The sequence below is a fragment of the Ptychodera flava genome, chromosome 10 (genome assembly GCF_041260155.1).
Source record: "Ptychodera flava strain L36383 chromosome 10, AS_Pfla_20210202, whole genome shotgun sequence".
NCBI lineage: Eukaryota > Metazoa > Hemichordata > Enteropneusta > Ptychoderidae > Ptychodera > Ptychodera flava.
In genome coordinates this window covers 15,735,824-15,749,226 of record NC_091937.1, presented here as the reverse complement: position 1 = coordinate 15,749,226, position 13,403 = coordinate 15,735,824, and the positions used below count along the sequence as shown (strand labels likewise).

Sequence of the window (13,403 nt, the reverse complement as noted above, 5' to 3'; positions counted from 1 at the left end):
AATCAGGCGAAACTTAACACAATCAATGATCGTAGAAAGTAGGAAAGTTTGTGACATGAAAAACAAGTGAACGCGCCGTATGAAACACGGAGTACGGTCTGCATGTAGGAGTCACATGAACAAACTCTGCTTTCTCAATAAGCTTACAGAAGGTGACTTGGATATCCCGGTTTGGGTGGGGCAGCTGCCCACTAGGAGTTTTGGAAAAAGTGTAATTTTTCGAATACGAAGTGATGCTGATAAAATCGTTAATTTCCCAGGTGATTCCCAGCACGCGTGCTTTGTATTGATGGTTTATTACTAATGTCAAGTGTCTCTGTACTTACAGTGATCAGTGATAGAGCTTTATCATATTTTATTCTTTATACTTATCTATTTCTACCTATTGTTCATTAATTTATTCATTTTATTTTTTATCGTAAATCAATCACCAGAAAATAGTTAACGCTTGCCCCCCCCCCCCCCCGACAAAGAATTGCTTCCTACGCCCCTGTCAACACGACATGAAAGCAATCGTAAAACAATGACCGCCTCGCCATATTAGATCCTACCAAAAAAAATCGACTGGAATATCATTATGTACCTCACAGTACATTGTCCCATTTTGAAGAAAATCTTTCTAACATGTCTGATTAAGATAGTATGCGCCTTGGAGACAGCTATTCGGATTCTTTCGCACTATTCTTTTGACCTACCACTTGAGGGCCTCCTTTGTAGCTTATGTAGTAAAAAATTTTTGCTGGCCTAGTTTCGTGAAACTCGGGAATTTCAATTGCCCCAACACAGATAACACACGGATAGAGGCCACTTTGGATTTCAAATATCGGTAATTATTGGCTAGCTTTCTGTCTAGAACCAAATTTTGGACGGTTACCCCCAATTTTTATTCTTGATTTGAAAGAGAATGGTTGAAAGTTTGCTTGAGGAAAATTTGAGCAAAACTTTAAAGTCATTCATTTTCGAGGTGCGTACTACCATGTGGCCAACTGACCGGACGGACGGAGCCCAGTCTATAGGTTCCCATGGATGTATGATGGTATATACCTCGTCAGATGCAAGATATACCAATAAGGCTGCCACTTCTTCAACCTTTCCAAGTCTTCCAATTGGTTGACGCGCTATGAAATCAGCTCTTGCCTAAACGTGAAAATGGTGAATTGACAAAAATATTTCAAAATCCATATTACATGGAAGTTAATGGTAGAGATGTTCTATAATTTAAGATGAAAAAATAAACCAACGAAAAATAGAAAAAGAGAATAAATTTGAAATAGGAGATTATTTCATATAAGCTTATCTAAATAAATTGAATTCCCGCATGTAATGTATATTGATGCACGCTTTGTGGAGGGACGGTGATCGATGCTATATGCTTACACACTAAAGTCGCCGGTAGATTACTTTGATGCACTAGATTCTTTTGAATATTTCATTCTTTGAGATTGTTTGTACGTTCGTCCACACTGCTATTTATAACAACATCAAATTGTGCAGTGGTCGTGCAGACAATAATTGGGTAATAATGATTTGCAAATTAGCATACAAGATCAGGCAGAGCACTTCAGACGTGTTTTGTACCTTCTCTGGGTTTGGAAATCTTTGAATTACTTCCTCCAATGATGAAGTGTTTATCGTCGCTGGACAGAGGCAGTTACAACGGATACCCTGTTTCATAAAATCCACGGCGACAGATTTGGTCAGTCCGATCACAGCGGCCTTGCTGGCGCTATAAATGCATCTTTCAGGAACACCTACAGGGGAAATTATTTTACGCGTCACAGTATAATTGCTACATAGAGAATGTGGAAACGCGAGCGTGGAAGATATATAAAGACGATGTCGGATCTTTGCTTTATCCTTTCGTTCAGTCTATGCTATGCCCTAAATGCACGTTGCATATCTAAATCTGTACAGTCTCGACAGGGTTACTGTCTTTCTTTTCCACTCAGATTACAATGATTTAATGATTTGATTACTTTTGGTCTTTTTAAGGTGGGAATGCGTCGCTTTGCATTTCAAAAATAAGTAAACCTATTTTCTCTTAGCGTAAAATTTATCCCCTTATTTTTATTTCACATTATGAAAGAGAACAGTTTAAAGTTGTGTCGGGGAAAACTTGTAAGAACATTACGAGGCGCATGCTTCCTGAATTAGAATTCGAGCAACTGCCTAAGCGATGATAATCTTCTTGATTTTACACTTTTTTTTGGACCTTTAGGATTAACTTCAACTGCTGAAACTTAACTGACGTATAAACTTACTTACCTTTCAAACTGGAACACACAGATGACATGTTAATGATATTGCCACCGCCTTGGGAAATCATCTACGAGGAAACAAAAGAGAAAATACATGAAGATTCGATGGCATCAATCTGTGGTAAACTTTACAGTCAACAAAAAATGTTTCCGTGTATCTCCATACTCTCTCTCTCTCTCTCTCTCTCTCTCTCTCTCTCTCTCTCTCTCTCTCTCTCTCTCTCTCTCTCTCTCTCTCTCTCTCTCTCTCTCTCTCTCTCTCTCTCTCTCACACCACAGATGCACATCGTCTTCTAGCTGGAGTGCAAAATACTTATAATTGTGTCTGCTAGGACTCTTGCAGCAAAGAAAAACATCACTTCGCATTCACAATCCAGTCTCTAAAAGTATGCAGCACGCAAAAAAAATAAGTTTTGCTCACCTTAGGGATAACCTGTCTGCACATCAAAAACATGCTTTTGACATTCAGGTTAAACGAAAAATCCCAGTCAGTCTCGTCGCCAGCGAGTATTGTTCCTTTGAAAACACACCTAGGTAGAAGCAAAAAAATGAAAAATAAACGTGTTAATCTGGTAGTGCAAGCCAAGGTTTCACATTCTCATGGCGTAGGCAAGAATGCGCATGTGCGACTCTATCGTTGTTAAATAATGTGTTGATTCAATAACATAACACAGCATCGAAATTTCAGTGTCACGGCTTATAAAACTCTAATGTGCGCCTGTGTGGACGCTCTTTGGACGTATGGGAGCAGCGACGTCGATGATGGCTACATCCCGGGGCTACATCTCTTTAAAGACACCCTTATTTCACAGACCATAATGTAAGGAACTACGGCGTCTAAATATGGAGCAGCACGTGTAGACGTTGTACTTGTCTGATGATCGCATTTTTCGCTACAGCTCTGTCTCGAATTCAACATTTAACATCTATAACTGAGCCACTAAAATGAAAGATTTAATACTGTTATAATGAATCTAACTGAAGGATTGTAAAACAGCGATTTTTACCCAGCACAGTTGAAGAGTACGTCAATTCTGTCGAACTGGCCAACCAAGGCTGCGATGGAGTCTTTGTTAGTGACATCCAACACCTTTGTTTCAATCCCTGAAAGTTAAAAGTGAGGTGAAGTGTAAACAACAGACTCTTTCGAAGGCTTCACAGAGGGCGAATTGTTAAAACAATGTTGTGGGAATTTCTGACAATAGGCTCGCGTAAGTGATATCAATGACTTACCTGGCACAGTATCCAATTCTTTGAGTTTTTCTCCATTGATATCAGTGGCTATGACTTTCGCACCTTCCTTTGCGAATGCCTGTATAAAGAAAACATATGGTTTTTTTTCTAAGAACAAGTATGTGCCTCAGGGACAGATTTTCGGACTTTCAACTTTTTATAAGACTTTTCTAATCTTGCTTTTGTGTGCTCTTGTAGTAAATTAAGTTTTATTCACCATATTTTTGTAAAATTCGAAAAATCAGTTTTTTCCCTAAGAGTAAACACAAGGATAGTGGCCGTTTTGATCGTCAAATTCTCTGTCACCAAAATTTGCCAGGTAACCGCTGATTTTTATTCTTGATCTTGAAAGGATGACGCAAGTTTCCTTGAGGAAAGTTCCAGCAAAAGTTTGTCTTGCACTTTGGAGCCGCATCTTAGTACCTTAAAAGATATTACACGACACGACTGTGACGTGGCTAAATGCATTGTTGACAAACGTTTTACGAACCACATCGTTTCTGTCGTCTGTAGGTCTCCTTGTAACAATTGCTAGAACTTCCAGATATCATCAACAGTTGGTAAACTGGACACTTAAGGTAGTATGCGCCTCGAAAGTGAAAGACTTAAACTTTGCTCAAACTTTCCTTAATGAATCTTTCAATCATTCTCTTTCAAAAGCGAGAATAAAAATCAAGGGTCACCATGCAAAGTTTAGTACAAGAGAAACAAATTACCCAAGATTTACCGATATTTGAAATTCAAAATGGCCGCCATCCTTGTGTTAACTCTATGGAGGAAAAATAAAATTTTCAATTTTCGAAAAACAAAGCCGGTGATAGTTTTTCTTTCTGCAAGAGCTTCAAAATTGGCCCCCACAAGTGGTAGATCAGAAAAGAATTGTAAAAGTTTGAGAGTCCAAATATCTGTCCCCGACGCACGATCTACCTTAAAATTATTATCTGAATGTAGGACTTTCAATCCCTATGATGTTGTCAATTTCTTAGCAAATCGGAAATTGCTTTTCAAAATTTGTGACCACGCTTATCAATTTAGTGACGTACACTTGAAATTGACGTCTTGAAATTACTTGGCCCATTTTTCTTCCGAAAATAAAATGCTAATCAGACAGAGCGAGAAACGAAAAATTGAAATCGGCAATCTCTTGTCAGAGGTGGGGACTTGGTAATTTTTTCGCTTCCCCTTTTAGTCCATTGCATGTATATATATAAAGAAAAAGTAACTGATCGCATAGATAACTTAAAGGTTTGACACTAGAGCACAGCCGGCTTGAGCTTTGTGCGTACAATAGATTTAAGACCCAGGTTCTACTGTTTATCATGTTGTCACTTGTATTATGTTGACAAAACTTCTTAAATCTTAGACCTTAGAACTTTGACGCGTACAAAACTCGCACGGTCACTTGTCTATATCTTTCACTTTAGACATGGATCATCTTGTGTTTTAAACCATTTTAGTCTTCTCGGAGACCCACGACTAACCGTCGAGAACAGAATTCATTTCGTAAGCTTCGGGCACAAACGCGACATCAGCCCAACATATGCTGTCGTCATATGCACGATCGCCGGATTGCCTAAAATTAGTATTTAGGTTGCAGTGGCGGGCATATCGACTACGGGATCGATAGATCGAGCCGAAAATCGATCGCTTTAGCAGACTACCTAGCCAAGGAGCGCCTGTGTATAAAATTTACCGTCATCCTCGTACACGTGGATAGCATGCCTGATCACACTCTATAACAATGGTACGCCAGTATCATTATCATTTCAATGGTATTGTCTCTAACCTTTTTCAAGTGGGCAAAAAACGATCCAGTGAACGGCCTTGAAAATATTATGTACTTATTGGTCGACATGTCAAAGTTCATAAACAGATTGGTCGACATGTCAAAGTTCATAACCTCTGTAAGAGGTGTGGACTCTCTAATAATCAACATGTGAACACGTGAGTAAGAAATTCGCCAGTAGGATATTCGCACCGCGCCAACGAAGACAATATCGTAAACTTAACATTGTTTATCCCTGCAGAGACACGAGAAAGAGCACATTCACTTCGAATTCCGGCGCAAACACCCCTCAGCCGCTAGCCGTAGTCGACTTTGCGTGCATTTATTCGCCACTGTTTTGGCCTTAGGACGCACATTGTACAAGCCGGCTTATATGATAATATTTATGGCATTACAATTTCCCTTGTCGTCATCTATAAAGAGCTAAAGTTCATCAAAGTCGTTGTACCTTGCCTTCTATCGAGTGCGCTTTCATAAATTTTGTACAATTAAGGTGCCACGCGCTGTGATATTGAAATTAATAGATTTTACTCAAACCTTTCTCCAATTAAACTTTTAACCATACAGAGGAGCGGCACATTCTTCAGCTAGCTCCACGGTTTATCTTTAACCCTTTTCCTTTTCGAAATTAAGAGTATGAAAAACTGTAACAAACTGTTTAAATTTGAAATCCAACAGTGCCTTGCGGTATATTAAATCCTTGTGAAAGAGCCTTAGGGACTGGTCAGTTTCTTCGGCCTGGGGGGGGGGGGCGGTGGATTATTTTTGCGACGTCAAAAAGTGGCTGACCCCCCCTATTCCAAATTTTGAAAACAGGGTGACCCCCCCTATTCCAAATTTCGAAAACAGGGTGACCCCCCCCCCCCGGCACGCAACATAGGTAAAACAAAAGGTGGACATATATATATATATATATATATATATATATATATATATATTATATATATATATATATATATATATATTTTTATTTTTTATTTATTTATTTGAATCAGGCTCTAGGCCCATAGAAAAATACCATAAAATAAAGAAAAATAACAGATACACACAAACAATCATCTATACAGAAGAAAAAACAACTTCAGTATAAGATAGTTCTCCAGTGCCTGCACTGTAGTGAGTCAATATATGTACAAGCATAAATAGTCTTAATATAAGAATTCTGAGATCTCTTAATTCTGTTCATAAAGTTAAAAGTGTTTTTACGCAGTAACTCGCCAAAAGACAAAACATCATAGACAACAAACATGGTACTAATACTACAACGTCTTGACAGATTAAAAAGTCGTCTGAAACAATTATTATACGCCACTCGAATTTTCGTCAGAGAGCGCTTTGTAAAGGTGGACCAAAGCTGGCAGCAGTATAAATTTGAGCAAAATGATTTAAATAATCTGGTTTTCACCTGTATAGAACAGTAAGCAAACTTCCTGAAAAGAAAGTTACCACGAATATATAATAGCCGCATTTGTCTTTTAATGTCATCGTCATCGTTGAAAGAGCTAATTATAAAAACACCCAAATACTTGTACGAGTGGACAAAAGAAAGCTTCATACCACTAAGACAAATTTCAGGCATATTGATAAGTTTAAAACTATTGGGCATTACAATCATACATACAGTTTTCTTTTGATTATAAATGATATCATGTTCAGCACCGTAAACCTCACAAATACGAATAAGTTTTTGCAGGCCCTTGCTTGTCGGGCAAAAGATAACTAAATCATCAGCGTAACAAATATGATTAAGTCTTCTACACCAAAAGACAGCCAACATTACAACTGGATAAACTATAGCTAAGTTCATCAATGTAAACATTGAAGAAAAGTGGCGAGAGAATGCCCCCTTGACGAACACCGTTTAAAACATTAAATGCAGTAGATAATGTAGATCCCCACCTAACGCACACTTGTTGAAATCTATACCAAAAAACAATCAGTCGTACGAATATTTCAGGAACTCCTCTCGATAAAAGCTTCTGAAAAAGTGTCCAATGATTGACACGGTCGAACGCCTTAGAGGCATCCATAAAACATAAAAACATGGGAGTTTTATGTGTCTTATAAAACTGAATAACTTCCTTTAAGAGATAAATACATTGATCTGTAGAGTGTTTAGCCTTAAAACCAAACTGGTTATCTGACAAATACAAATATGACTCGAATAAGTTAACAAGACATTTTCAAAAATCTTAGAAAATACAGATGACAACGCAATGGGTCGATAATTGCCCTTGTCAGCTATATCACCGGCCTTATCTTTGATAATAGGCACCAAAACAGTAGAAATCATACTAGAAGGTAATAACCATGTAACAGACAAGCATTGAAGATAATAGTCAGAAGTACAGCAAGTCTATGACTAGAATACAGTATATGTTCAGATGAAATACCATCAGGACCGCAAGCTTTACTCTTTTCCAACTTACTGACAGCATTCCTAATATCATTAACAGAAAACATTTTATGGGAGTCATTAAGCTGAATATTCGACAATTGTTCTTCAACAAATGACTTATTACTCTCTGTCTTAACAGAAGAGTACAAATCTTTAAAATGGCTATACCACATGTTAGCTATGTCTTTATGTCCCGTAGCTCCCCCGACTGTATTGGCAAGAGGCACCCGACTAGACGCTTGTTGTTCTACATGTTTCCAGAATTGAATGTCGTTCTTATTGATTAAATCTGAAGCAAGAGCATCTGCTCTAGTTGTACGCTCATTGTTTTTACACCAACGCAGAGCATATTTAAAATGGGCTCTGGTAGTCTGCATCCTGCGAAATATATGACCTTGCTTAGGCTTTGAAAAGCTCATCCAGAGTTTAAAAGCAAATCTAGCTTCATCATGGGCAGTCTTAACAAATTCATTCCATCCAGGAATATTAAAATTTCTCTTTGTTTTCGAATGAGGAATATTCATCTCAGCTGCCTGAGAGAGACTCTGTACAACATTGTATACAGCAAATCAATATCATTATGATGGTTGGTATTGTTACAATTAACATCGGTACAATGTAAAAGATGGGAAGGTATGACAAGTTCGTTAAGCAAATCATCACAATTTAAGCGATATGCTTCAATATGGTGTTCGTTGGCAAGATGCCATTTACAGCAACTTACATGATTGTCAGAATCAAGATCAAAATGCGGGAGGCTACCAGTATTGATAGAAATACACAGAGGAAAATGGTCCGAAGTATGAAAATCATGAAGAATGGAAATATTAGAAATGGCATTGTGACCCTGAAAAGTTGATAAACAGTGATCAAGCCAGGATGTGGTGGCATGCGAATCACTGAAATAAGTGAAATGGTCTCCAACATCTAAAAGCTTAACATCTGAGAGTACATAATTATGATCAGTACAAAAAGACTTGAGTTCATTACCAAAAGAGCTGGTTTTGTTAACACAAGCATTCCAGTCTCCCACAATATATGCACATGGTGTATTACATTCAGTAACTATAGAATGCACAAGTCCAAGATGACTTAAAAGCATTCATAGTTTTCATTATTACTTCTATCATCACATGGCATGTATACATTAAGAATAATTATATATATATATATATATATATATATATATATATATATATATATATATATATATATATATATATATATATATATATATATATTATATTTTACATTTTACATATATTATATTTAATTTTAAATAGTCATTCTATGTTTTAATGAAATTGTTGACATGTCAGTTGTAAGATAGCAATTTCAAAGTGTCAATCTTAAAGTTTGAATACAGTACATTTTGAATGAGCTGTATTTTGAATGAGCTGTGAATGTATTTCACACTTTCTATGCTTAACCAGATGTCCTGAACTGTTGTACAGAAATGGATGTCAATCATTAATATCAAAGAGGAAAAAGCAGTGAATCAAAAACTTTGATGGGTGTTAAGACTAATGCCAACCATATAATTAAATCTCTTGAGGAGCCATAGAGAGCTTTTTTAGCCAAATCTGATGTGTACAGTGTCTGGGAGGACCTTTTCTTGTAACATTGAAACCATAAAAGCACAGCTAATAATGACAAAAACTGCCTTTTTTAACTGTTATTTTGTTCACAAAAAAGCATCTTTCTACAGGAAACCTGTGACACAAAGGAAAATAATTGCATCAATGAGAAGGAAAGATATCTTGTCATTTTCTATCTCTAAAATAAGTCACTGTATCAAATATATATTGTGAAATATTTGTGCATGTTGCTTTCTCATACTGAATTCTCATAGAGAGAACAGAAAAGTATCAGGAATTGTCATCCTTTTCATATGAAATGCAGATTTCATAATGGTACACTTTCACTTAGGAAACATCAAGATATCTCTGATTTATTAAAGTATGACGACCGAAGGCGCGCCGAAAAATATGAAACATCTGATATCTCTGATATATATGCCTTGTATATTAAAGTCATGCAACTGAAGGGCATGCTGAAAAATGTCTGATATATTAAAGTAATGAGCTTGAAGAGCACGCTGAAAAATATTGAACATACAGATATCTCTGATGTATGTATGCTTGATATGTTAAAGTTGGGCGTGCTGAAAAATAGACTGATTATTAAAGTTACGCGCCCGAAGGGCGCGCCGAAAAATACAACTGAATGATGAAATTTGTGGCTGACACTAGCATTTTAGGTAATGATGAGCCTGTGTCAAAATTCAAAAACACACTGACCCCCCTATTGGGCATTTCAAAAAACATGGTGACCCCCCCTATCACCAAAGTCAAAAACAGGGTGACCCCCCCCCCCATGAATCCACCGGCCCCCCCCAGGCTGAAGAAAATGACCAGTCCCTTATGAGACCATCCTCAGTCAACACTTAAGGGGAAATCAACAAGGGAAGAAATTGATCGTTTTTACATTGGTATATGATGACGTATAAATGACAATAATGGAATATACTAAAGCTGAATGTCGACTGTCGAACTATCGGTTTTTTTCATCGGCTGTGTCCTTTTTTCATCACATTATTGTTGCAACCTGTTGCACTGGGACTAGCCTGAGCTTTAAACATCCGCATGGTGGAAATTTTGAAGAAAACTTCCCTTGCAGCCAGTAAGGTTACAGTATGTGGTGGGTTTCCCGTGCAGGTTGATGGCCTAAGAGCTTGATTAGCTTAGCAAAAGAATAAATACGGCCGTGCGGCATGAATGGCGTTTGAGAGCTCACACAAGGTCAAAGGTCTGTATCCAGGTGCTTGAGTGTACTTTGAACTTTACCATTTCCATCGAGCATGGATGTGACAAGAGAGTGACTGATTGGCAAATTAATTGATTAGTGCATAGCGGGACGTGGTTAATGTTTTCAGAAAAAATTCCATGCGTATCCAACCATCTTTTGTTCGACTCACCCGTGCAGAAGCTTCGCCGATCCCCTGAGCAGCTGCCGTGACCAGAATAACTTTACCCTCCAGTCTACCCATTTTATCAATCTCAAGACGCGAGGGACAACAGACGAAGATGTAGTATTGCCACTCTCTCACTGCGTTAAACATCGATTGTGCTTGTACTTCTTAAAGAGGGGGCGCTGTTCTCTTTACAGTATATGATGCGCTACCTATTAGGAGCTCAAGGGTGTATATACAGCACTTTCCTCACAGTGACTCCCTCAGTGTTTAATCCAAAAGGCACATTTTGTCGAAAATAAAAGGTCTGCGATATCGATCATAAAAAACAATAGGTGATGGAGTTCTGTTTACGACTGCAATATGCATTATTTACCCCACGTGTTTAGAGATATGCCAAGGATCATCGTAAAACTCGGCTGCAGTGTATACAACATAGCCGAGTTTTGCTCTCTGATATTAATGAAGCGGAGCGCCGTCGAACGAGACACCTCTTTTCACTTGCAGAAGACCATTCAACCAACTTAATAACTTCTCCTGGTTGTCATATCTCCGCGAGAAATCAACGCTCTCGGAAGGAATACACGGGACAGTAAGAATGGTAAAATTGAAATAATTGTCATCGATACCATAAAAATTATTAACTTTTTCAGAAACTGTACAGGCAGGGAGCGATTCGCGCTTATTAACCCTTTCACCCCCAGTTCCCTGTATACAGGTCCAACTTTACCATAGAAAACAATGGATTTGGGTCAAACTATGGTGGTGAAAGGGTTAAGGTAGAATGCGCCTTTTAGAATGCGACAGATATACTGACTCTCATTTTTTTACAAATCTTTTCTGATGTATCACCTAAGGGGACTCATTTAAAAGCTCTTGGAGTACACAAGAAACATTTTCACCGTGTTCGTTTTTCGAAAATCGAAAATGTTATTTTTCTCCATGGAGTTAACAAAGTGAACGCGGCCATTTTGAATTTCAACTATCAGTTAAAACTGTTTTGTACAGAATTTGTGTCTTTAGTAACAAACTTTGTACGGCCGACGACCCGTGATTTCATGAATTTCTTGATTTCGTAAGACAATGGCTGCAAGTTTCACTGAGGAAAGTTTGAGCAAAAGTTAAAGTCTTACCAGGCGCATACTACTTTAGGGACTGGTCAGTTTCTTCAGCCTGAGGGCGGTGGATACATGGGGGTCACCCTGTTTATGACTTTGGTGATTGGGTCACCATGTTTTTGAAATGCTCAGTGGGTGAGGTCAGTGTGTTTTTGAACTACAATACGGGATAGTACTTGCCTAACATATATCTTGCTATGCAGCCACGAATTGCATCATTCAGTTGCATTTTTCAGCGAAACATACCAGACAGAAATCAGAGAACCATTTTTATTCTCCCATCCCACCCCCTCAAAGGTGTTTGTGAATGTAACCTTAGAGGGTCACATTAATAGCCTAAGATTTGCTACACAATTCGTCAAGTATAATGAAATGTTGCTGCCGAAGTAAAATTCTCCGTGTATTTTAACCTATCCAAGATACTATCGATGCTTATGCTTTGTGTAGTTAATTCATGTATCGCACTTCTGCCCCATCATTTTTGCATGGAGTAACCCCGGCCCTATGCACATGATGTAAGGTGCTAGTAAATTCAGCCACACGCAAAGCGTAGAGGGCGCTCTTGATGAGGTTCTGGAAAACGTTGTGATCTGGACATTTTTTGTGAAGTGTAGAAGAAACTCAACACACGTGAAAGAGTAGCACAAAAGAATATGTTTCCAACGTTTTAACCGTGAAGTAACAACATTGTGAGACTTTCCTGTATTTCCTGACCCGTGCCTAGTTTCTATTTTTGAAATAGGCCTCAAGTCTTCGCCCCATTCCCCACTTTTATTTGTAGAGCGATGCGTAGCCGAGGGTTTTCATGCTGTTGATATCAGTTTGACTTTTGTAGCCATTGTAACACTAGTAGGTTATCTTTTCGTCATTTATGCTGAAAATGCGGACAAACATTTAATTTTATGCATATTAATGAGAGAAAATGTGACGTCATTAGGATCAGCGCTATTGGATGCCACGGATAATATTTCGAACTTTCTATCGGCAGGCACTTTAATATTTTACATGTTCTTTTATCCAGAAATTGGTATTTTTTCCCTGAAATAGCGCTCTATTGTTCGTGTAATCATTTTTATCAAAATAGTTTAGTACATAAAAGAAGCATTATGTGAAAGTTCACAGGGGGAATGCGTAATCATATGCAGTTCAAGTATTTTATCTTTCGTTGCCAGAACTCATGGTCATCATATCTTTTAACCGGTTCAAAAAGTAAAACCGTAGTTATATTATATCATGCTACCATGCACCATTCTGATTGGACGAGAGCTCATAGATGCTAAAATACTTTTAGCAGTGGTAAAACGGGCCCCTAAACCAGCATTTACGAAAATTGCTCAGTCGCTAGTCGGTGCATTTGAACCACAGGTGCTCAAATCAACCAGTGATCGCGAAGCCCCCCAAACGTACATAAATAGGGCTTCGCGATCACTGGTTGATTTGAGCATCTGTGATTTGAACGTACCGATCTAGATTTAATCTGAAACAGTCCGCTGCAGTGAAAATTAATATAAATGCTTTTGATACTCAGTCACTTGTTCACTACTGGTGTTGCAGGTGTGTAGCACAACAAAGCATAGACTTTAAAAACGGAAGTAACAACAAACATTCTTGTCGATCACCACACTCATGCAAAAAGTCT

The 13,403-nt window shown here is 38.0% G+C and overlaps 1 protein-coding gene across 2 annotated transcripts in view; it reads right to left on the bottom strand.

Annotated features, from left to right (window-relative positions):
* The window catches only part of LOC139142115 (dehydrogenase/reductase SDR family member 6-like), a 55,343-nt gene extending 44,560 nt beyond the window's left edge, over positions 1-10,783 (bottom strand). For both annotated transcript variants that reach the window (XM_070711942.1, XM_070711941.1), the window contains exons 1-7: positions 10,653-10,783; positions 3,492-3,570; positions 3,266-3,362; positions 2,680-2,788; positions 2,266-2,326; positions 1,579-1,751; positions 1,045-1,137 (exon numbers count right to left, since the gene is read on the bottom strand). In XM_070711942.1, coding sequence (XP_070568043.1) covers positions 1,045-1,137; positions 1,579-1,751; positions 2,266-2,326; positions 2,680-2,788; positions 3,266-3,362; positions 3,492-3,570; positions 10,653-10,724 — 684 coding nt within the window. In that variant the 5' untranslated portion in view covers positions 10,725-10,783. The remainder of the gene's footprint in view (positions 1-1,044; positions 1,138-1,578; positions 1,752-2,265; positions 2,327-2,679; positions 2,789-3,265; positions 3,363-3,491; positions 3,571-10,652) is intronic.
* Between the last annotated feature and the right edge of the window lie 2,620 nt (positions 10,784-13,403).